The 24,770-nt window shown below is 50.3% G+C and overlaps 1 protein-coding gene across 2 annotated transcripts in view; it reads left to right on the forward strand.

Moving 5' to 3' along the window:
* The window catches only part of ABR (ABR activator of RhoGEF and GTPase), a 185,427-nt gene that overhangs the window by 75,172 nt on the left and 85,485 nt on the right, over positions 1-24,770 (forward strand). For both annotated transcript variants that reach the window (XM_063108925.1, XM_063108927.1), the window contains one exon: positions 16,889-17,073. In XM_063108925.1, the coding sequence (XP_062964995.1) occupies positions 16,889-17,073 (185 nt within the window). The remainder of the gene's footprint in view (positions 1-16,888; positions 17,074-24,770) is intronic.

Genomic DNA, 24,770 nt, shown 5'->3' on the forward strand with positions numbered 1-24,770 from the left:
ACATGGGATAATTCCAATTTTTTTGAATTTATTGAGACTTGATTTGTGACCTAATATGTGATCTATCCTGGAGAATGATCCATGTGCTGATGAGAAGAATGAATATTCTGAGGTTGTTGGGTGGAATGTTCTGTAGATATCTGCCAATTCCAATTGGTCTAGAGTCTTGTTTAGATCTTGTGTTTCTCTACTGATTCTTTGCCTAGATGATCTGTCTAATATTGACAGTGGAGTGTTCAGGTCCCCTGCTATTATGGTATTAGTGTCTATTTCCTTCTTTAGGTCTAATAGAGTTTGTTTTATAAATCTGGCTGCTCCAACATTGGGTGCGTACATATTTATGATTGTTATGTCTTCTTGATGGATCAGTCCTTTTATCATTAAGTAGTGTCCCTCATTGTCTCTTTTTATGGTTTTTAGTTTAAAGTCTATTTTGTCAGATATAAGAATAGCCACTCCAGCTCGTTTTTCTTTTCTGTTTGCATGGTAAATCTTTTTCCATCCTTTCACTCTTAGTCTATGTGAATCTTTATGGGTGAGGTGGGTCTCTTGTAGGCAGCATATAGTTGGGTCCTGCTTTTTGATCCAGTCAGCCAGTCTGTGTCTTTTATTTTTTTATTTTTTTATTTTTTTAAAAAGATGACCGGTAAGGGGATCTTAACCCTTGTCTTGGTGTTGTCAGCACCACGCTCAGCCAGTGAGCGAACCGGCCATCCCTATATGGGATCCGAACCCGTGGCCTTGGTGTTATCAGCACCGCACTCTCCCGAGTGAGCCACGGGCCGGCCCCCAGTCTGTGTCTTTTAATTGGGGAATTTAAGCCTTTAACATTAAGAGTTGTTATTGAAAGGTGTTGATTTATTCCTAGCATTTTATTGGTTGTTTGGTTGTCTTAGGTGTCTTTTGTTCCTTGCTTTCTGATTTACTGTTTGGTTTCTTTGTTTGTTGGTTCCTTAGGTTGTAGATAGTGTTTTTGTTAGCTTGTTTTCTCTTCATGAATGCCATTTTTATTGTACTAGCGGGTTTAGATTTTTCTTAGGTTTTTATGGCAGTGGTAGTTATTTTTCAGGAACCAAACCCAGTACTCCCTTGAGGATTTCTTGTAAGGGTGGTCTTGTGGTAGTGAACTCCCGCAGTTTTTGTTTGTCTGAGAAATGTACTATTTGCCCCTCATTTTGGAAGGATAGCCTTGCAGGGTAGAGTATTCTTGGCTGGCAATCTTTGTCTTTTAGTATTTTGAAAATATCATCCCATTCCTTTCTAGCTTTTAGGGTTTGTGATGAAAAGTCTGATGTTAACCTGATTGGGGCTCCCTTATAGGTGATTTGACGCTTCTCTCTTGCAGCTTTTAAGATTCTCTCTTTGTCTCTGAGTTTTGCCAATTTGACTATGACATGTCTTGGAGAAGGCCTTTTTGGGTTGAATACGTTTGGAGATCGTTGAGCTTCCTGGATCTGAAGATCTGTGATTTTTCCTATACCTGGGAAGTTTTCTGCCACTATTTTGTTGAATATGTTTTCAATGGAATCTCCATTTTCCTCCCCTTCTGGAATACCCATGACTCGGATATTTGAGCGCTTGAGGTTGTCTGATATCTCTCTCAAATTTTCTTCCATGTCCTTGATTCTTTTTTCTTTCTTTTTGTCTGCTTGTGTTATTTCAAACAGCCCATCTTCAAGTTCAGAGGTTCTCTCTTCAACTTCGACAAGCCTGCTGGTTAAACTCTCCGTTGTGTTTTTTATTTCGCTGAATAACTTCTTCAGTTCAGCAAGTTCTGCTACATTTTTTTTCAGGACATTGATTTCCTTGTATATTTCCTCTTTCAGATCCTGTATACTTTTCCTCATTTCATCATGATGTCTAGCTGAGTTTTCTTGTATCTCATTCAGTTTCCTTAGAATTATCACTCGAAATTCCTTGTCAGTTATTTCAAGGGCTTCTTGTTCTATAGGATCTAGAGTTTGAGATTTATTAACTTTTGGTGGTGTACTTTCTTGATTTTTTGTATTTCTGGTGTCTTTTTTTTGGTGTTTATTCATTGTGGCAGGGGGTTTCACAGTCCACCGGTTTGAGACTAATGACTAACTAGGATGTTGCTGTGGTTGCCAATTTGGTATGGCTCCTGCCGTGACTGCTCAGTTGGCCTCTAGTGTCTTGTGTGTGTGGTTGCCTCGGGTCTTGGGCTTCTCCGGGGATCCACCTTTCTGGTCAGCTTGGACTCTGCTGGGCTGGTGGATCACGTACCACAGGGTGTGTGATCTCTGTTGAGCTTTCACTTTCTGTACAGGACTTCTCCCCGTTCCGTGTGCTCTGGCCCAGGCTGTTAGATCGTGCAGTGGCGACCCCACCGGGTGTGTGGTTTCTGTCGAGTCTCCGCCTCCCTGGCCGCACGTCTCCCCCCTCTGTGCACACTGTGCTGGGCTGGGGCGTGTCTTCTGCACCCCTCGTCTATCAGCTGGGCCTTCAAGACCCTGCTCGGCACCGCCTCGCCCAGGAAGTCTACCAGGTTTCTGCTAGGCACAGACGACCGGTCTCTCTGGGTGCCTTTGTAGCACTGTGTAGATTTTTCTCGGGTCTTGTTCACCTTTGTATCCCCCCGGTATAAACCGAGTCTAGTGCCCGCCTGCAGCCTGCTCTCCGGCAGGTTCAAGCGGACCTGGGAACTCTCCTACCACACTATTCCCAACCAGAAATTCGTTAGGCTTTTTTCCAAACTGGTGGTCGCAGAGATGGTATCTGCCTCCCAGTAACAGGAAGTTTACCAGGGCCGGAGTCCAGGGTGTGGTGGAGTGACAGTCGGCCCGCCCGTACTTCCTAGCCCTCCCAACACTGGTCGGGACGCCCCACACCCCCAGCCCCGCCAGAGAACCGCGGAGGGAGTGGGAGAGGAGGCCGGCCCGCAGAGTCCGGAAAGCCCCGTGCCAGGCCAAGCAAATGGGCTCAGTGATGGCCGAGCAGGGCGGAGCTGCCCGCACCTGGGAAAATGGAGGCAGCACCGGGGCAGTGAGTGGCCTGGTGGTGCAGGCGGGAGCCGCGTGGGCATCCACCCCCCGAACAGAGCTGTGCCAGGGATCACTCATAGTGCTGTGCCAAGTCGGGCGCTCGCTCTGTCTCTGGTTTGTTGCCTTCCGTGTTCTCGGCGCTGCCGCCTCGGGCTGTTCAGTCGCGGCGCCGCTCGGGCGCTCCCAGGAATCTTCTTTAATGCCGGCCTGAAACCTCGAATCCTGAATAGGGCAGCTGGCCGCCTTCAGTGCGGCCCCAGCCTCCGGGATCCTGGCTGTATCCACAGCAGCCCTGGCGCCGTGTTCCCTGTTTCAAGACTCGCTTTTGCAGCTAAGAATCAGTTCTTTTCCTGCTCCACACTTCAAAGCTGTTGCCTGTAAATGAGGCAGCCTCTCCTGCCGGGGGCAAAGAGGCTAAGTTTCTAATACGTAAAACTTGGAAGACAGTTCAAGCCTCAGTGAGTTTGGGGGGGACATAATTCAACCTACTAGACATGTCTAGTAAGTGGTAACACTGGGAATAGAACCCGAATCTGATTCCAAAGCCTGTGCCCTTGACCATGGTACTGTCTTGGCTCCCCAACCCCATTTCCATCAATCATAGAGCAGGGGGTGCTGAGAAGGAGGTGGCTTGTCCCATGGGAAAATGCTGGTCCCTGGGACACCTTGGTGCCAGGGCATGACCGAGGGCCTCCTGATGGTATCTCCTGTGTCAGCTGGGGTCACCTGGGTGTCTGCCCCCTTCTCCTGTTCCCTCATAGCTCTAACTCAGCTTCAGCCAACCTCTATTGAGGACTGTTCTGCCCCCAATACTGTGCCAAGCTCTTTAACCTAAATTATGCTATTTAATGTCATTCTCACAGCCACCCTGTGACATAGCTTTGTTATTCTCGTCTTACCGATGAGAAACTGAAGCTCAGAGAGGCTTAATGCCAACCCCTTAATAGTGCTCAGAGCTGGTGTTCAAACCCAGTTCTCCCCTTCTTCAGTATTTCGGCTCTGGCATGGGTGAGAAGACCCTGAACTCTGAGTCTGCCTTGGGGTCTTGATTTCCATCAGGTTGTAGGAAAGGCCAAGGATGATCAGACAGCTGAGGGGGACATGGGGCTGTGAAGCTGGGCTTGTGTGTAAAGGATATCAGGGTCACTGTAGAGGTTGTCAGCCTCAGAATTGACCCCAACTGTTAAGTCTAGCCAGCGTCTGGGGCTGCTGGGGATGTGCAGAAGGCCCAGCTCATTTCAAATTACAAGAACTTGAGGAAAATGGGCAGATCTGTGCGACTCAGCAGAGGGACTGGCAGCAGGAAACCAAGTCTGTGCAGGGTCAGTGCAGGCCTCCATCAAGGAGCGGTTTCCAGGGGAGATCTGAGCAGAGAGTGTGATCATTTTCTGGGACTTTGTGACAGAAGTAGCAAGTTGGAAGGACTCTATTCATGGCTCCCAGGACTGCCTATCGCCCGGGTCTTGGTGATGGTGGGAGCAGAGCAGAAGTCCCAATACCCATGAGGCTGCCCACCAGGAGACCACAGAAGTCCAGGCCTCGCTCAGACTCAGCAGGAGCGAGCCTTGTATTTGTAGGAGGAGGTGGGCAGTCAGAGGATATGGAGGGGTCCCTTCAGAGCAGTGTAATGTGGGGAGAGTGTCAGGCCGGCGAACATATGTCCTCCACCTCCTCAGGCGGCTGTGGGCTCTTCGCAGCCTCTTTGCTCCCCGTGGGGCCTTCTCCTCTCCTCGGGAGCCTGGGCCTCTTGTAGAGTAACCATCTCTGTTTCTTCACCGCCCATTTGTTCACTGCCCTTGCTCTGACCCTGGCCTTTGTCCCCTCTGAGCCTCTGAAAGTGCTGCCTCAAGGTCCCCAGTGCCCTCCAAATTCCTAAACCAGTGCACTCTGCCACCTCAGTCATGTCCTGGACCCTCAGCAGCCCCTTACTCTGTGGACCCCTCCCTCCCGTGCTTCCATGGTGACTCTCTGTGTCCCCCCAATCTCCAGCAGCTGCTTCCTGTCTCCAGCGGCTCCTCTCCTCTGCCCACCCCTTCATCAAGGGTGATTCTTAGTGTCCAGCCCAACCCAGTCTTCCTCCTCCTCTGCCCTCTCTCCCTGACCGTGTGTTGCTGCTGCCTAGTCTCAGGGTGGCAAAGGCTCCCAGCGATGACAGCCTTTGTCCCCCATGTCTGAATGGACTAGAAATGACAAGAGGAATGTGAGATCTTTCGCCATCCCATGTCTGTATCAGGTTCTCAGCCTTGTTAGGCCAGCACTATACCATTTGTTCAGTCCGTCAGTCATTCAGCAGGTTTTCATTGAGTACCTACCCTGTGCCGGTACTATTCTAACTGCTGGAGATGCAGCAGTAAACAAAACAGACAAAAATTTATGCCCTTCTGGAATTCCCATTCTAGTCCCAAGGAGACAATGAACAATAACAATAAGATCTGAGTAAATTACCTAATATATTGGAAGGTGCTATGAAAAAAATATAGACAGCAGGGTGAGGGGATCAGCAGTGTGGGGATGGGGCAGATCATCATTTTAAGCAGAGTTCAGAGTCGGCCTCACTGAGAAGTAACTCCTGGTAAAGATTTGGAGGAGGTGGGAGAGCTGACCATGAGGGGGTTGGGGGAGTGCCTTGCAAGCAGAGGGAAAAGCAAGCGCAAAGGTGAGGGGCACTTACTGAGGGGTCTGGGGTGCAGCAAGGAGGTCATGTGGGTGGAGTGCAGTGGGCAGAGGGGACAGCAGGAGGTGAGGTGGGGGTCCCAGAGCCCTGTGCGCTGTGGTAAGGGCTGACCCTGAGATGGACCCTTCGTAGGGCTCTGAGAAGAGGAGGACATGATTTTACATTTTCCAAGGATCATGCTGGCTGCTGTGTTGGGCATACCTGGTAGGGGGAAGGGCAGAAGCAGAGAGACTGATTAGGAGGGCATCTCGTTAGCGCAGGGAGAATTAATGTAGCTTGGAGCAGGCGGTAGCGGTGGGGATGAGAAGTGGCTGGACCCTGCACTCCAGGCGGCAGCCCACTCCCTTTTCCTAGAAACATGGGGTTCACCTGGCTTCCAGGCCGCCACACTGCTGGCTTCTCTCCCCTTCACCCAGCACTGCATCTCAGCCTCCTGTGCTGGTGCCTCCTGCTCTGCTCAACCTCCTCTCGCTGGGGCACCCCAGGACGTGGAGCTTGGACCTCCTTCCTGTCTCCTCTCCCCCCGCCGATGTCTCAGTGTATTCCACAGGCAGAGCCAATAGGAATTTCTGATGGATTGGATGTGGGTGTGAGAGAAAGAGAGGGCCCAGAGATGACCCTGAGCAGCAGCAGGAGGAGGCGCCATTAGCAGAGATGGGGAAGGTGCGTGGGTTTGGGCCAGGGGGCGGGGGACCAGGACTTTGGTTAGATGTTACCTGTGGGATGCCTGTTAGACATTCAAATCAAGTGCACAGTCGGATCAGAAAGTTTGGAGCTCAGGAGGGAGATGTGGGCTGGAAATATCTATCTGAGTTGTCAGCATGCAGATGGTATTTAAAACATGAGCCTGGGTGAGACACTGAGAAGGGGACTGGAGACAGGGAGACGGTCCAAGCTCCACAGCCCAGAGAGAAGAGGTTGAGGAGACCAGGAGGAACCAACACAGGAAGCTGAGATGTCTGTTGGGTGAGGGGGAGAGAAACCAGCAGCGCGGTGGCCTGGAAGCCAGGAAAACCAGCAATTCTGGAGGAGGGAGTGGTCCGCCACCTTGAGTGCTGCTGCTGAGTAGAGTTAGGTGAGGACCGAGCATTCACCTATGAGAATTTGACCTAGAAGACTCCATAGGGGATGCACCTCCCCTCCACGGGTTGGAGGTAGGGGCTGAATGCTGCTTGACTCCTGGTTCACTGGGTTCTGACCCTGGGGTGGGGGGAGATTCTGAGTGACGGTGCATTTTGGTTCCAGCCCAGCCTCCATCTCTCACTTTGTAATACCTAGTCCGGGTAATTAAGCTGTCCTTTTCAAGTGCAGAAGAAGATACTGACCTTATTGTTGTAGGTGGGATGGCACTTTGTGTATCTGGTACACCATCCCTGCTCCTGTCATTCCAAAGAGCATGACCTGGCATGGGTGATACTCCAGGAGTGGCAGTTGAGCTTCCGCCGGTTGGTTCCCTGACCCAGGGTCACCAGGTTCCCAGATTGCCATCTACCATCCAGACTCAAATGCCAACTGCCTGTTGGACCTCCCCACAGGGATGGCCTTGCCTCTGCTGGGTCCAGACATGTCTAAACCTGAACTCAGGTCTGTTCCCAGTAACCAGCTCCCTCTTTCTGTGCATAGCACCCCAGTCATCCAGGCCCAGAGGACCCCTTTTTTGGCTGCACTTTCTGTAAATTCTCCCACATGTGGTCTTTATTCTCCATTTCCACAGCTCTCACCCTAGACAACCCATAGGGGGACTGTTTGCCCTATTCCAAATCATCCCATATGCCACAGTTGGCTTACTTTCCTAAAGCCACCTTGCTATTTTAGCTTCAGTGGCTCCCAGTCATGGAGTGAAATATGACTTTGTATCCTAGTGTTCCAGAACCTCCACAGGCTGACCTCTCCAGACCTCAGCTTCAGCTGCACTAATCTATTCATCAGTGCTCTGAACAAACCCAGTGCGGTCCTGCCCGAGTTCTGCACGCTCAGCCCCTTTGGGAGTGGACCTCTTCTTCCTCTTCACCCCTCTGACATGGGTGCTTTCTTCCCCTTGTGGGCCCCTAAGAGCAGTCTTCCCACAGTGCTGCTTCTGTCTGTGTGGGCCCCACATCTTATAATGGTTAAGAGCATAGATCCTGGAGACAGACTACCTGTGTTCAATCCAGTTTTCCACTTAACAGCCATTCAACCTCAGGCAAACAACTTTGAATTCCTTACACCTTTATTTCTTTAATTATAAATGAAAATCCTAATGGTACAATTGCTTAGGTTTTCTTTCTTTTCTTTTCTTTTCTTTTTTTTTTTTGGCAGCCAGCTAGTAGAAGGATCTGAACCCTTGACCTTGGTATTATCCGCACCATGCTTTCCCAAGTGAGCTAACCAGCCAGCCCTTGGTTTGTAAGCTTTTTAAAAAGTTTTTCGGGGGCTGGCCAGTTAGCTCAGTTGATTAGAGTGTGGTGTTCTAACACCAAGGTCAAGGGTTAATATCTCCATACTGGCCAGCTGCCAAAAATTAAAAAAGATTTTCTCAAGTTTTTCAAGTGTACCAATCTGAAGCATACAGTTTAGTGAATATTTACATATGTCTACTTCTGTAACCAACACCTAGATCAAGATGTAGAACATTCCTAGCACTCCAGAAAGTTCCCTCACTGCCTCCCCACAGGCCTCTGTCCCCTCCACACCCCCCACCCCGCAGGTAGCCACTGCTATGAACTAATATCACCATCCATTCGCTTTACCTGTTCTTGAACTTCACATAAAATGGAATCCTATGGTATGTGCTCTTTTGCGTCTGGCTTCTTTTGCTCCATATGTTTGTAAGTTTCGTCCATTAAAGGGTCACTCTGAGGATGAAATGAGGTGGTGCACAGCCCACTGCCTGGCACAGTCACAAATGACAGTGGATGTGCAAATGACCACACTGGGAGATCCTCGAGGGCAGGGGCGGTGTCTAAGGCCCCTTGCTCACTTACCACGTGACGCAGTGTGTGGCATGCCGAGAGCTGGGGTTCCCTGAAGACTCTGATGCTGCTTTGGTGGGCGTGATGATCAGCCCTGGCTTCCCTCTGCTGCTCTCTTCTCCCCAACTCCCATCATCAGTTCCCAGGCAGAAAATAACGTTTATCACCTGCAATCAGCCTTGTATCACCTACTCAGAAGGCAGGGCCATCCCTTACCTGGAACTTAACTCTGTCCTGCATCCGCAGGCTCTTAGAGTGTCCAGGAGGAGGTTGGAAGGGTCCTTAGAACTTCCCGCATCCTCTGCTTTGGGGGTTGGGGATCCCAGGATGTATTTTTGGCTGTGCCCATAGGTCATTGGTGCTAAACACTCTCAGGGGAAGGTTGTAAACAGTTTGACTCCTGTGTGCGTCCTGCATTCTGGGTGCCTCTTCTTCCCTTTTCACCTGCCAGATCTTAAGGTGGTAGCAATGAGGGTCAGCCATTTGTGTTTGAACCTACTCCCACAGCCCAGCTCTCCACATCGCCTGAAAAGAGCGTGTCTGAGGTCTCCATGGCTGTTCTCTCACTGCCTGGCTATTGTCCTGTCATCTGGCTGCCCTCAAGGACACAGGCTTCATTATGGGCTTGAAATAGGTACCCCTCTATTCACGTGTGGTGCCTCATCTGGGTGACTCCTAGGAGATCTGGAAGTCACAGGATTCTGCCTACATTGTAACAAATCAGAGGAACATACGCATCAGGAGGAATTATCTAAAGTTAGTGATATTCAGCAATGATGTGCCTGGCAAGAAAGAGCCTGCAGAGAGTCATGGGCTAGATCAGCAGTCCCCTCTGTGTCCTGCCTGCCTCTTACTTAGCTCAGCTCATGAGGCCCTCAGTGAGCTGGACTGTGCCCACCTCTCCAGCACTGTCACCTCATCCTCCTGCTCTCTCAGTGTTCTAGCCCTGCAGGGCTATTTATAGTCCTCTTAAGGGGCCCTGCTGTTTCATACTTTGTGCCTTTGCCAAGCCTCCTTTCGTTGCCTAGAACTCTGCTCCTGTCCCCTAACCTCTGGCAAGCACCCACACATTGTTCAAGATTTAATTAATAATATTAATAATAGCAGCTACGATTCACTGGGTGCTTACTATGTGCAAAGTGCTTTACATGCATTATCCAATTTAATCCTCTCAGGGGCCCTGTGCACTCAATCCCTTTGTCGTCCCTCTTTCACTTTCATTTATTTAAGCAGCATCTATTTGTAAGTGGCTGCCTTGTGCCAAGCACTCTTCCGAGGTATAGAGAGGTTAGGAAGTGCTGGAGCATGGATTGGAACCTAAGCTGGAACATGGATTGACCCTACAGTCCTTGCTCTTAGCCACAGTGATAAACTGTCTCCCTTCGAGTATCTCCAAAGTCCTTCCAGCCATCCCCTAACCCCCGTAGCTGCCCGCTCCCTCCTCTCTGCCTCACTGTGCTTGTGAAGTACTTCTGTCGTAGCATCTAAGATGTTTTACTGCTTATCGGACTGCCTTCCTCTACTGGGCTATGGGGTATCACTTAGAAATGTGTTCATTTTAAGTAGCAGAAAATCCAATATATAGGGGCTTATATGTTTCTGACTTAGCAAGAAATGAGATGAGCTTTTTCTAGTGTGGCTCAGTATCTCAGCAACATCAGGGAAATATGTCTGTTTTTTCTTGACCTTTTCCTCATGGCAGCAATATGGCCACGATAGCTCCAGCCATTGTATCTGACTTCCAGGCAAGAATTCTCTTTTTAAGCATCAAAGTAAAGGCCTTGCCAGTGGCCCCAGCATACTTCACTTGGGCCTCATTGGCCAGAAAGGCCAAATGGCCAATCCTAGTTTTAAGCAAGGTACAGAAAGTGGGTACCTTGCCTGGGACTGGGTCCATTGCCGTCTCATATAAAGCCCGGGTGATGTAAGCAAGAAGAAGGGAAGGTGGATATTGGGTAGAAGACAAGCAGTGTCTCCTCATGTAGTGACCTTGTATTAACTTCTTCCAAATTCTCAGAATCTGAATGCTCTATCATTGTTTTGTGTTATAGCCTTCCAGGCTTTCTTCTATGTACATACAGATGGTTTGTATTTTTCAAATATAGTATCATACTGTACATTACTATTGTTAATCGCCTTTTTCACTTAATAAGATGATATACATCATCCATATAGTTTTTAATGGCTTACATAGCTATCCATCTTGTAGAAAGACCACAATTTGCTCAATCAATCCCTTATAGTTAATTTTTCAGGTAGTTTTTAATATTTCACAATTATAAACAACCCTGTGATTAATAACCTTGTAGCTTTATTTTTATGTACATTTATAATTAGTGTCTGGATAATTAGTCTTAGATTATGCTGGGTTAAAAGTTGAACCAACTATTAAAGCTTTTGATACCAGTTACCAAATTGACTCTAGAAATGTTGTACTAGTTATATATACCCTCCAGGAGTTTCTGAGAGTGCCTGTTCCCTGACAACTCTGAATGTTATTATTATTTTTAAAAAATTCTTTCTGAGCCGGCCCATGGCTCACTCGGGAAAGTGTGGTGCTGATAACACCAAGGCCACGGGTTCAGATCCTATATAGGGATGGCCAGTTAGCTCACTGGCTGAGCGTGGTGCTGACAACAACAAGCCAGTGGTTGAGATCCCTTTACCAGTCATCTTTTTAAATAAATAAATAAATAAATAATTCTTTATGATTTGATAGGAAAATTGCAAAAAACAATGTAGAAGTTTCTACTGTTTTTGATTACAAGTGAGGTTAACATTTTAAAAAATATGTGCTTTGGGCATTGGTAGTTCTCTTTTTAATCTTCTGTTCATTTCCCTTGCTCATGTAGAAAGTCAAGGTATTCATCTTTTTTCATTGGTTTGTAAAAGTGCTTTGTATATTCGGGTATTGTCGTAATATGCGGAACACAGGGAAGTTCATAGGAGAGGGTACATCTGAGCCAGGTTCGAAGGTTAAATAGGGTTTCATGAGGTGAACAAGGGGTGAGGAGGGTGTCCTAGGCACAGAAACAGCATGTGCAAAGATCCAGAGGTGGAAAACAGTCTTGTGTGTTTGCGGATTGTATTTGCTTCCTTGGGCTGTCATAACAGATTTTTACAAACTTAGTGGCTTAAAACAACTGAAATTTATTCTCTCACCCTCTGGAGGCCAGAAGTCCAAAGTCAAGGGGTCAGCTGTCAGCTGTCAGCTCTGTGGGTGACCCTCCCTCCTAGGCATCCAGGGGGAGAATTCTTGCTTGTCTCTTCCAGCTTCTGGTGGCTGCGGATGTTCCTTGGCCTGTGGCAGCACGACTCCAGTCTCTGCCTCCATCTTCACGTGGCCTTCTCCGGGCCTGTGTCTTCTTCCCTTCTGTTTCTCATTAGGACACATCATTGGATTTAGGACCCACCCCGTTAATCTAGGATGATCTCAACTCAAGATCCTTCACTTAATTACATCTACAAAGACCTTTTTTCCAAGTAAGGTTACATTCACAGGTACCAGTGGTTAGGTTTTTGGACATAGATTTTGGGGGACCACTATTACGAATTATAGGGACCTAGAAGAAGTCTGATATTATAGGGCAGCAGAATATGCCCCTGTAAAGGCAGAAGCAGGTGCTGACCGTGAAGGGCCTCAAGCTGAGGAGTTGGGGCTTATACACTTGAAGTGAATGAGGGAGCTGTTGAATTTGAATGGGGGAGAGACATCTGATTTGCAATCTGGCCACTGTGGGGAGAGAGTGTTGGAATTGTCCTTTTAAGAGTTCGTGTGTGTGCCTGGCTTCTTTCACTTAGTATAATGCGTGGGACATCTCAGGGTGAAAGAGATGAGGGACAGGAAGAAGGATGAATCTGGAATGACTCCTAGGTTTCCTACTTCAGCGATCTGGTGTATTAACTTCAGGAAAAGGTTGGGTTTGAGGTTCCCGAGGGTAAAGATATCCAGGAAACAATCAGAGATGGGTCTGCAGCCTACATCTCTCCCTGGAGTATAAAGAAAATTTGGGAGAGGAAGTGAAGTATGGATGACAGAAGTTCAGAGAATACCAGATTTTTTTCTCATTTTATTATGAAAATTTTCAAACACATAGAAAAGTTGAAAGAATCATGCAGTGACCACCCATTTACCTATTATCTAGAGTCTGTAATTATCATGTTTCTGCACTTGCTTTACTGCACATCTATCCATCTGTCCATCCCTCTGAACATCGTCAATCCATCTTATTTTTTATGTATTTCGGAATAAGTTGCAGAGATCAGTGTACTTTCCTTCAACAATTCAGCATGCATATCATTAACTAGAGTTCAACATTTAGTGAAATGCACAGAACTTAAGTATACCACTTGATAATTTTGATGAATGCATCACCTGTGTAGCCCAAATTGCTGTCAAGATACAGAATATTTCCGTCAGCCCAGAAAGTTCATTTGTGCCCATTGTAGTCGACTCCTATTCGTACCCCACTCCCAGAGGCAACCACTATTTTGATTTGTTTTTCAATCATAGATTAGTTTTGTCTGTTCTAGAACTTCATATAATTGGAAACATTCATATAATTGGATGTGCTCTTTTGGGTCTGGCTTCTTTCACTTAGTATATGTGTGTGACAGTCATTTGTGTTATTGTCCCTTTTTGTTGCAGAGTGGTATTCTATTGTAAGGATCTACATGGAACGTCAGTTAAGTGATAGGTAGAGAAAGATTTCACCAGGGAGACTGAGAAGGAACAGTGAAGGTTGTAGGAAAAGCACCCAAACAGGGATGTCAAGGAAAACCATCTGTATCATTTACAATTGGTAGGTTTGACTGCATATAACATATAAACTAAGTAACAGTGGTTTTAAATAACATCAGCATTTTTTTCTCTCATGTAAAGGAAATCCAGAGGTAGACTATCCTGGGGTGGCATGGTGGCTCTGTTATTCCATCAGTGACCCAGACTTCTAGCTTTCTGCTCAGCCATCTTCATTGCTGGCTTCTATCCTCAAAGTCACCTCCTGTTTCAATATAGTTGCTAGAGCGCCAGCCATCCTATCTGCTTTCCAAACTGGCAACAGAAGGAAGAATAAGGGATCAAGGGGAGTGTACCTTCCAGGTAAATTAATCTCTTTTAGCAGTCTTCCTCAGAGTTCCACACATGTCCACTTAACATCTCAGTGGCCAGAGCTTAATCACATGGCCTGTGTCACTAGGAAAAGTAGTCTTTGAGCTAGCCACTGGCAGCCCGCCACTTCAAATACAATAGGATTTCTGTTACTGGGAGGGAAAATGGATATTGGCTGTCAGCAGCCTCATCTGCCTTCTTTCTTATGAGACCTGTGGCCAAGTCACGGCCCACTCAGTGATCCTACCTGTGCCTTTGGAGACTGAAGCATGTGGCTGGCAGGTTTGCATCTTCCCCAGGGTTTCTGCCTTCCCCGAGGATTTGTTTCCCCATCATTTTTGATACCCCTTTTTCTGGTAGGGCTTTCCTGGGCTCTCCAGGTTTCATGGAGTGTGGGAATGGAAGGGGAAGGGTCTAGGATGCTTACAGAGAGCTTTGTGGACACTGTCCCCACTGCTGTGCTGGCATCTCATCCTCAGGCACGCCTTGCTTCCCTCTTGGGTCAGCCTCCCTTGACAAGGAGGGCTACAGAAGAGGACTTCTCTGGAGTAAGATTCATAGGGAAAAGGATGGTATTTGGAGACAGACAGACCGACAGACCTGGGTTCAGATACTTTCTGTGTCCTTAGATCTCTGAGACTCAAGGATCTTGTCTACAAATTGGGAAGAGTAAGAACCACCTCACAGCGATGCGGTTAGGTTGAAAGGAACAGGAGATGGTGGGGTCCATGGTCTGCTGCTCTGATAAGGATGAGCTGTGCACATGGGACAAGACTGGCAGAGACCTTACCGCCCTTGCGGAAGCACCAGGCTGGGCAGCGGAGGCAAGCCACGCCACCGTCCCTGTTGTCCCTTCTATTCCTGCCCTGGGAAGTAGCTCGAGAGTGAGGTTCTCTCCCTGTGACCCTGGGAATCGGTCAGCGTACAGGAGAATCAGCATGGCTCGCCTCCACTGAACTGTTGGCCAGGCCGGGGCCCACCAGAGCTCACTTCCCCCGATGGTCCTGTTAGTGCCTGGACCCTCCTGGAGCAGAATGACAGGTTAACATGTTGTCTCGATTTGTCTTGACTCCCACCTGTGCTTCTCCCAAGTGAGGAGGTCTCACTAAATAGCCAGGCCCCTCACAGGACCAGACTCGGCAGGCTGGATGCTGCTGCTGCTCTCCCTCCTGCCCCTGGAAATACCAGAGCCAGCTCTCTTCCTGCCAGCTTCAGACACAGGCCTTGTGGCCTCCAGGGCAGTGTGCACTGTTTCCTGGGTGCACAGCATACACACTTCTCCGTGGCTTGGGTGTCACTATGTCCTGTTGTCCTTCATGTGCCCACATCCCCTAACAGTTTAATGGAGTGTAGCTCAGAGACTGAGAGAGGAAATCAGCAGGAGCAGGTGCAGTGAGCCCCAGGGGGGAGCTCTCAGCTGCCAAAAGGCTGGAATGGACTAGAGTGGCCGTGGCCAGGTGTCCCGGTGACCCGTTGACACCATTCTCAGGCTGCTGGCTGCCAGTGGGCTGGTGTGTTGTGACAGAGGAGTAGGAGCCAGGGCCCCCGTGGAGAACTTGGCTTGCTAGGGCCTGGCTCAAACCTCAGACCTAAGATGGACATGCATTCCTCTGTTCATTTATTCTCTCCTCACATTTACCAAGAGCCTGCAGATTGTTGGCCCAGCCATGGGTGCTGGGCTCACAGCAGTGACTGAGACACCCAGTTCTTGCCCAGAGGCCCAGGGACAGACAGGCAGGATCAACAATGGCACCAGGAGGCCCTGTGCCACAGGAGCTCTGAGCCAGGACATCAGGGAGGACAACCTGGAGGAAGGGATATCTGAGCAGACGGTGGGACAGGCCCAGCCAGCTTCCTCTGTCATACTGGGCAAGATCCCAAGATGCCTCCCCAGGGCCTCCCACCCAGAAGGTGCTCTGGAGTATTTAACAGATGGATGTGGCTGCTGGGCAGTCCAGTGTGGGGGAGACCATCGCTGGCCCCGAGGTGTCCCTGGAGCCCAGGGGCCTGGTGCTGTGATCTTTGTGTCTCCATTACTGGTGCTGGGTGGTGATGCATACAAAGTGGTGATGTATACGAAAGGAGTCTCCATGCCTCTGGGTGATGATCTCAGCCCAAGGAGATCCGAGGCCAGACCCCTGGAAGTAGCTCTTGATTCCTGGTTGTGGCAGGTCAGGGTTGGTGGGGGGCCATGGGCTGGGGGTAAGGCTTAGAGGAAGGTCCCTCATGTTGCAGGAGAGACCCCCACTTGTGGGATTGGATGCAGAGGCCTTTCTGAGACCATTCCCTAACCGTTTCAGTGCGAAGCCCTGAAGTGCTACCTGCACCCCACCCACCACTGTCCCAGCCTTCTGACCCCAGGAAGGGGTATCGCTGTGTGGGCTCAGATCCTGAGTGGTCCAGGCAGCACCAATGGGGTTAATGCCCCTCGCTTCCCTGTCGCCTTTTCTTCCCTCCTCCTCTGAAGGAGGCCTACACTGAAATTATAGAAATAAGTGCTGGCTTTTGAGGAGTCTGCTATTCCCCAGCGTCCCTGCCAGGCCTGGGCACAGCCTTCTCGCCCACGCTCTGCCTGCCTTGGGCTCCATCCTGTGTGCAGGGCCTTGTTCAGAGGGACAAGGGCCCCCTTGGGTCTGCTTTCCTCAACCCCCAACCTCAAACCTGCCCTGGCCCCCTGGAGGCATTGGGTTCAGTGTACAAATGGTACCCAAGGAGGAGGGGCTCAGGAAGTGACATCGCTGGGCCCGCCCCCACCTTATTCCCTATAAAAAGCAAAATAGTGACTCAGAGAGGAGAGTTGGAAGCGTCCAGCCTCCTGCTCCCACTGTTAATTTTTAGACTTGGAATTAGGCAGGAGGCAAAGGAAACAGCAGCTTGAAATATGCGACTGACTTGCTATTAAACTGGTGGCAACAGCAGAGCTGCTGCTCCCCGACTCCCAACAGCCTCTGAACGTGCAGAGCTGGTGCCTGCTGGCAACCCCCAGCCCCTCTCCAGGCCTGGGCCCCCCCACAGCCCCTGCCTGGGCCAGGCGTGGATGGTGCGGCCGTGGTCATGGCAGCCGGGGGCCGCCGCCGGCGCCCACTGCGCTACCAGTCCCTGGCAGCCCTCGTGGAGGACTCTCAGTGGCCTTTCTTGTTCCTTGTCTCAGACTTCAGCTACGGGGCAGACGACTACGACGGAGAGGGGAATGAGGAGCAGAAGGGACCCCCGGAGGGCTCAGAGACCATGCCATACATCGATGAGTCGCCCACCATGTCACCCCAGCTCAGTGCCCGCAGCCAGGGCGGCGGGGACAGCATCTCCCCCACCCCACCTGAGGGGCTGGCACCTGGGGTAGGTACACCTGCTTTTGCTTCTGGGTTTGGGGAGAAGGGGCTTCTGGGGAGGGCTGATAAGAAGGCATGGATGTTGTGGGCCAGGCTCTGTTTGGGACCATGCCGGGGAAGTGGGACTGGGGAGATTTGGGCCTGGCTGTTCATGGTGCTCTTGTCATCTTGTTCCAGTTCTGGGCCCCTCTCAGGCCCAGGCTCCTCTCCCCACCTGCTGCTGTCTTCCACCCCTGCACCTGTCCCTCCTGCTCTACCAGTTGTCTGCTCCGTGTGTCTCCTGGACATCCTCACCTCCTCTTTCAGCTTCCCTTTCAGTCCCTCTCCTTAGCAGGATCGAGGAGGGGGCTCAGGGAGGGACCAGGCTCTTCTCTCTGCACCCAGGTGAGCAGTAGCTGGCCCTGGCAAAGGCTAGGCTGGCTTGCTTCTCCCCATGGGGTGGAATGAGCTGCTTCTGTAGCTTTCCCTGCAGACTGAGGACCTCTCCAGCCCTACTCTGTTCCCTCTGGAAGAGAATAAACCCTGATGGTGTGTGTTCACCTCTCATGAACAGAGACAGGAGCTCTGCTCCCAAGAGAAGCATTTTATAGGGAATATTAAGTATGTTCTCTGAGATGGGCCAGGGGGATAGAAATGTGTGGACGGTTTGCCATCCTTGTAATTAATGCTGTTTCTGGTGACAGGGACTGACTCTGTCTGGGTTCAGCTGCTTGTGTGTGTGTGTCTGAGATACATGAGCACACAAGACAGAGATTCCCGAGGGCTGTTTCCCTGGAGCTGGGGAGAAGAATCAAAGCCATTGGTCTTTGGTGGCATCTTTGCAGAGGGCAGGGGGGCCTCAGAGTGCCCAGTCCTGCTTGGTCCAGGCCTGTCCAGGTGTATTTTTGGGGGGTACCCTTTCTTCCCTCTAATGCCCCCAAGAGGATCCATCACCGAGATGCTGTGCAATGCTTCTTCCCCTCTGTCAGGGGCCTAGCACCCCTGCCTGGACTCTACCATTCTCGAGAACCCCCTGTTCCTTCCCTTACCAGCCTCCTTGGCCACCCTCCACTTCTCCACAGAACTCTCACCCCCTCTTCACACGCTGGGGTGGCTGTTATAGCCTTTGGCAACAAGGGCCTTGGCAACCGGCTTCCCACTTGGGGGAAGCCACACTGTTGCTATGGCAACAGAGGCTGAGCTTAGCAGCTGCCAGGCAGTGCAAATTTGGGAAGGGATGTTGGGGGGCAGGTGGGAGGTGGAGGGGATGAGTGAAGGTGTTGGTCAGCTTCAGGCCCCCCACAGCCAGCATTCCAGGGTATTGTTGCCCTAAGAAGAGGTGGCAGGTTAGAGACAGCCATCTTGGACATGCAGGGGCAGGATTTTTGCTACTGATGGAGGAGAGGGTGTTCTGGGACCTGAACTGAGGCCAACCGGAAGAAAGCAGGAAGGAGAAGACTCTTGCTCCCTATCTATCTCTGCCTTCAGGTCTCAGATTCCTTGGGGGCTCAGCTCTTACCCCACTGTGAGCAAGTGCAGGAAAAAGTCCTGTAGAACCGTGTGCAGGGCCGGGGGCTCTGCATTTCGTCTCTGTTCTCTGCTGCTTTTCTCCTTGCTGCTGCTGCTGCTTTTTTTTTTTTTTTTTGGCAGCTGGCGGGTATGAGGACCCAAACCCTTGATTTGGTATTATAACACTGTTCTAACCACCTGAACTAACCGCCAGCCCTGCCTCCTTGCTTCTTGTCCCCATGTCTTTCCCTTATCATATGACCATGTTGCTGGAGCGTTTGTCCATCGATTTTTAGATCCCCTGGTTTAAGGTACTGTCGGGTGCTTACTCTAGTGAAACAGGTCACAGCCATAACAGGGAGATGTCCCTGCCTGACACTCTGAGGCTTTGGGGCAGTGGCTTCACATTGTGGCTGCCCATTTTGCTTGGTGGCTCACAAGGGAGTAATTTGGTTTGAGGACTTTGAAATCTACAGATGCTACAGAGTGACAACCCACTGAAGTGCTTGGGGCCCCCAGGGTTGATTTTTACACCATTGGCTGGAAGCCAGGCAAGATAGGGATGGGGAGCATTTATCCCGCTGGGAGCCTGCTGTACCCCTTCCTGCCCCGCCCTCCCTCCTGCAGATGCATTTCTGCCCTTTCCCTTGTGTCACTAGCCCCACCTAGTGGACTCTAAAAGTATTGCTATTTACGTTGGGGTGCTGAGGAAATTTGACACCTCCTCCTGAATACTTGGGGATGTTTTGGTTTGTTTTTTTTTTTAAAAGAAGGCCAAGGCTTCTGCTACTTGGCCTTGCTGATTTGTCCAGGCAGGTCCCCTCCCCTGCCAGGCTTCCTGTTGGAGCCTTGAGAACAGAGGGAACTTTTGGACCAAATCAGACTATTGTTCTAGATATTCAGATATTTGGCCTCTGGCATGGCCTGGCAGCTGAGACTTCCACACCCAAATATGCAGCCCACTCATGCCTGGAAGCCCAAGGTTTGGTCTTTGTATTAGTCAGGGTTCTCCAGAGAAACAACCAATAGGATGTATGTGTGTTTATGTCTATCCATATTGTAAAGATACTTAATAGAAGAAATTGATTCATGTGATTATGGAGGTTGAGAGGTCCCAATCTCTGCAGTCAATTTCCAGAGACCCAGGAGGGCTGATGTGTAGTTCCATCCCAAGTACAAAGGCCTGAGAACCAGGAGAGCCAGTGGTATAAATTCTAGTCCGGAAGCCAGTAGGCTCGAGGCCCCCAAAGAGCCAATGTTTCAGTTCAAATCTGAGGGCTGGAGAAGACCAGTGTCCCAGCTCAAGCAGTTGGGAGGAGGACTTCCCGCTTACACAGCTTGTTTGTTCTGTGGGGGTCTTAAATAGACTGGATGAGGCCACCCACACTGGGGAGGGCAACCTGCTTTACTCAGTCTGCCGATCCAGATGTTAATCTCATCCAGAAAGACCCTCACAGACACACTCAGAATGATGTTTAAACAAATGGCTGTGAGCCCGTGGCCCGGTCAAGTTGACACATAAAATGAACCATCACAGTCTCATTCTCTCAGCAGCCCAGAGAATGGAAAGAACATAAGCTTTGGATAGATGAAAATCTATTCCCCTTAGCTGCGAAACATTGCACAAGCGTCATAATACCTCTGAGCCTCAGTTTCCTCATCTCTAAATAGCATTGACTACCCTGAAGGGTTGTTGGGAGGATGGACTGGGATAGCTCGGGGGAGGCCTTCAGCGTCAGGCCTGGCTCACAGGGGTGCTCAGTTCTTGGCCACTGAGACCCACAAGACTTTTCTCATCAGCTTTTAGAGGGATGGGGCCAACAGCGTTGAAGGATCCAGTCTAATAAATATCTGCTGGACAATCACTCAATCTGCTTTTGGAACCGAAATTCCTTCTGGGGTTGTTATCAGTCCTGCCAACTATGGTAGCCCCAGATGAGGCCGGGTCTCTGTGACAGTGGCAGGGCACATGCTCACCACTCCCCAGCTTGTCACTCTGCAGCCCTGCCCTGCAGACTCTCCACAAGTCCAGGCTGAGCAGCATCCTGGCTGGTCCAGGGCCACAGACCACTGGTGGCTCAGTTCAACTGAGAGTGCCTGGTTTCACCCTGGGAGGGAGGGGTAGGGACTGCCCATCACAGCCGACAAGTGGGTACGTAGGTTCCTCAACCCGGACCACAGTCTGATAGAAAATCTTGCTCCCCACAAGCCATAGACTTCTCCGCTTCTCCTCTCAGGAAGTGCAGTAAAAATGGGCCATGAGGCAGAGAAGATCTGGGTGTTGTCCCCGCTCTGCCACTTTCTAGCTTTGTGACCTGAGGGATGTCACTCACTCCTCTAAGCTCTAGTTCACTCACCTATGAAGTGAAGACACTGAGAATTCCCTCCCTCCTGGCGTCACACAGCTGTCGTGAGGCTTCCGTGAGATGGCGTTAGGCAGGATGCTCCATACGTTGTAAAGTCTATACACACGTTCAGTCTCCAGCTGGCAGAGAATCCAAAGATCAGGGTGGAGGTGAGTTGAAATAATCACCGTTGTCCCTCTCATCTGCCTCCCCCCCCATCAACACAGCTACTTAGACTTGTGCTGAGTCTTTTACATGTGTTGTCTCATTTAAGGCCCACAATAACCCCACGAGGTAGATCTTCATTTACAGTTGAGGAAACTGAGGATCAAAGAGGTGATGTAATTTGCCCAAGGCCACACAGCCAGCGGGGTGTAGTTTGCACTTGGGTCTTTCTGGTGCTGGAACTTGCGTGGTGCTGCCCTGTCTTGCTCGGATGCCCCCTCCCTTGTGAAGCTTTTATAGCCCATCACTGGTCCCTTTGCTGTTTGGGAGGTATATGTAGTTACTTGTAGGGCACATCTGCCTTGTGAGATCAGGAGCCCCAATCCCTGATCATCCCCGTGGTCCCCAACAGCAGCTGCCAGGCACCAAGAGGTTCTCAGCTGGTAGTGCTGGGTTGGCCATCGAGGAGGAAGCGGCAGCAAATGCTGTCTGGGATACAGCTGGGAAGAATTGCTGCCCCCCTTCCCTTCCTTGGTCCCTTCTGAAAACTTGGGGCTTAGGATTTGAGGTTGCAAAGCCAAGAGGTTGCTTCTGGGTGAATGCAGAGGCCGCATGGGAGCCAGGAGCTTTTGAGATTGTGTCCTACTCTGCTCCCGTCAGACTACTTGATGCCTGGGTTGGCTGGACTACGGGATGCTCGCGGTGGAGCCAGAGACATCCTCTCTTCAGGTCGCCAACTTCCTAGTCTCAGCAGCCTTGCTCCTCATTTCTCTCCTTCTGGATCTTTGGTCCCTGCTGCAAAGAGGACACTAACTGGCTCCTCCTGTGTGCCAGGTGCTGTGCTAGGAGCCCAGGGGCTTCATTGCCACCTAATTCCTCCAACCACGGGGGGACCCCTCCCCAATGTTACAGATGAAGAAACTAAGGCTCAGGGTGGCTCTTTGGCTTGTCCAAGTTGGGAAGGAGGTAAGTGGAAGCAGGTAGACACGGTGCCTTGGTTGTGACCTGCAGCCCCTTCACAGCTGGCCTTCCTTGTCTTCTCTGGCCCATCCCTCCTGTCTCACCTGGCTCGGATCTCCCTCACCTCTCCATATTGTCTTCCCTGATAACCGCACCTGCCTGGCCTGGCTTATCCTTGACGCTCGCCTGTCCTGTCTGAGATCCCCTTCTCCTGCTAGCGTGCTGGGATCGTAGCTCATTTATGTACATCTCATTTGCCAATAAGTCTACTCACAAAGTAATGTGTGTTGAGTGATGGTTTGCTGATCTGCAGGTCCCAGGCACTGGGGGTATGAGGGTGAGCTCAACCAGACCATTCTCTGCCCTTGATGCCCTGGAGTCTTTGGGGAGACAAGAGGGAGACAGGAGGAGGCTGACCCAAATAATTACACCAACAGTTGCTAAATTGCTCCTGAAACAAGTGCTGTGAAAGCCACTAAGAGTATCCTCAGAGGTATTCAACTGCATAGGTAACACTCCCCCAACAGGGCAGAGGCTGGATGGCCTCTGGCTTTGTGTTCTCCCAGCCAGGCAGGTTCTTACCCCAGGGACTCTATTTTCTGTTGTTGTCATCTAGGTTTTCTACTAGCGGTTGCTAGCGGGTCCAGAGCATCTTTCTTTCAGATGGAAGATGCTTTTGTTGACCTTCTACCCAGCAGGGTCTATGGACTAGTTGCTTTTGTCTGGAAGGCCACATAGAACCCTCACCCCCTGGCCTGTGTGGCAGAAAGAAGAGAAAGACTAGAACCATTTACATAGCACTTACTAAATGCCAGACACTATTATAGCACTTTATTTTAGTCCTCACCACAACCTTGCAAGGTAGGTACCATTATTTCCCCATTTTACAGATGTGGAAACTAAGGTGCAGAGAGGTCACAGAGCCGCCTGGGATGCTCAGAACGACTGCCCTCCATGAGTGTCCTTGCTTTGCCTCTTTCTGGCTGTGTGACTTGGGCAGCACATTGAGCCTCAGCTGTAAATAGATATGAATACCTCCTATTTGGGTTTGTTTGGTTTTTTTTTTGTTGTTGTTGTTGTTGTTTTCCGTGGCTGACCAGCACTGAGATGAATACCTCCTGTCTGGAAGGGCTGCTGCAAAGACCAAATGATATAAACTATTGTGAAAACGCTTAGTGTGGCGAACCTGCCTCCAAGGTGATGGTTGAATCTGAATCTCTCCAAGGATGTGAACCCAGTACTCTTATGGGCCTCTAGCTCTGGCTGCCCTTGGGCTTTCCCCTCCCTGCTCTAGTCCTGGCAGGCTGGCTCAGCTCCCAGCAGCGTTCCTGTAGGCCAAGGCCCCTACAGAGGGCACCACCGTGGGGAATTCAGGGAGAAGAGAGAGGCAAAAAGAGGAGAGCCCAGTGGCTGGGAAAGAGCTTTAGACTTGATTTGGGCCATTTCCCACTTTGCCACTATCTGCCCTCCCTCCCCTTACCCCCCACTGTGAGGGTAGCCCCTTAAAGCCCTAAGCCCACCTTGCTGGACACGGACCCACGGGCAGGGGTTTGTGGGCTGAGGAGGAAGCTGAAGAGGAAGGGAAATGCTGGGAAACACAGATAAATGGGTGCTTGGCTGCTGTACTTGGCACTGGTCAGTGCTTACACCTCCTCCCTCCTCAGAGCCTGGCTTCTGATTCTACAGTGTGCCTAGAGCAGAGTTTGTGCTCTGGAATTGGCCAGAGCGTTCCTTGTCTTACATTTGGCCAGGGCAAGGGGTACTGGCTGGTATAAGATCTGAACCCATGACCTTACCTTGGTGTTATAAGTCTGCACTTCAAACAGCTGAGCTAACTGGCCAGTCCCGGATCACTCCTTGCTGTGGGGCATCCTGTACCTGTACGGTGTTCAGCAGCATCCCTGGCCTCCACGCACTAGATACCAGGAGCACTGCCAAGTTGTGACAACCAAAAACATCTCCAGACATTGCCAAATGTCTCCTGGGGAGCAAAATCACCCCTGTCTGAGAACACTGGTCTAGAAGGAAGTTAGAAAGGTAAGAACAGTGATGATGGGGTGTTGGGGGGAGAGCCCCCCAGGGGGTATTTGACATTTACTAAGTGGGAAAAATTGGGTGCTCAGAGGAGTTAGTGGACAGGAGTGGCTCCAGCAGGCTTGCAGGGCCAAGTGAGGGTCGCCCAGGGAAGACAAGTCAGGTGTTCAGGTTGGGTGGATGGTTCCCATGAAACCAGTTAGGAGGTGTAGGATCTTAGGGCTAAGAGAAGCTGACAGTCACACAGTCCTGGCAGGGAAACACACCGGGGAGCATGGCTCGGGCAGGCGTGGAGGGAGACTGTGTACTGTGTGCTCTTTAAACCCTTGCATTTGAATGAGGTGGAAATGATACCCAATTAAAAGTAAAGAAAATCATCTGGTGTTGCCACGGAGGACCAGATGAGAAGAGTTACTGTGAGGTTAGATTTGAGTAAATATTGAGAAGTATGTTTCCACTGTTAGAACTGTCCAGCAATGAGCCTGTAGTGAGCTTCCTGTCCTTGGTAGGATTCGGGCAGAGACTGGTGGTGACTGAAGGTAGAGAGGAGATTCCTTCATTGGTAGGACTATGTAACTTTTGGGGTCCCTTTAGCCCTAGGAGCCCACATCATTAACGGGGTCCCGTTGGAACCGCCCACCACCCAACTGGAACTTTTTGATTTATCTTCTTGGGAGAGTCTTTGCCTTGCCTTGTAAGCCTCCTGGGTTAT

The sequence above is a fragment of the Cynocephalus volans genome, chromosome 10, assembly GCF_027409185.1.
Source record: "Cynocephalus volans isolate mCynVol1 chromosome 10, mCynVol1.pri, whole genome shotgun sequence".
NCBI lineage: Eukaryota > Metazoa > Chordata > Mammalia > Dermoptera > Cynocephalidae > Cynocephalus > Cynocephalus volans.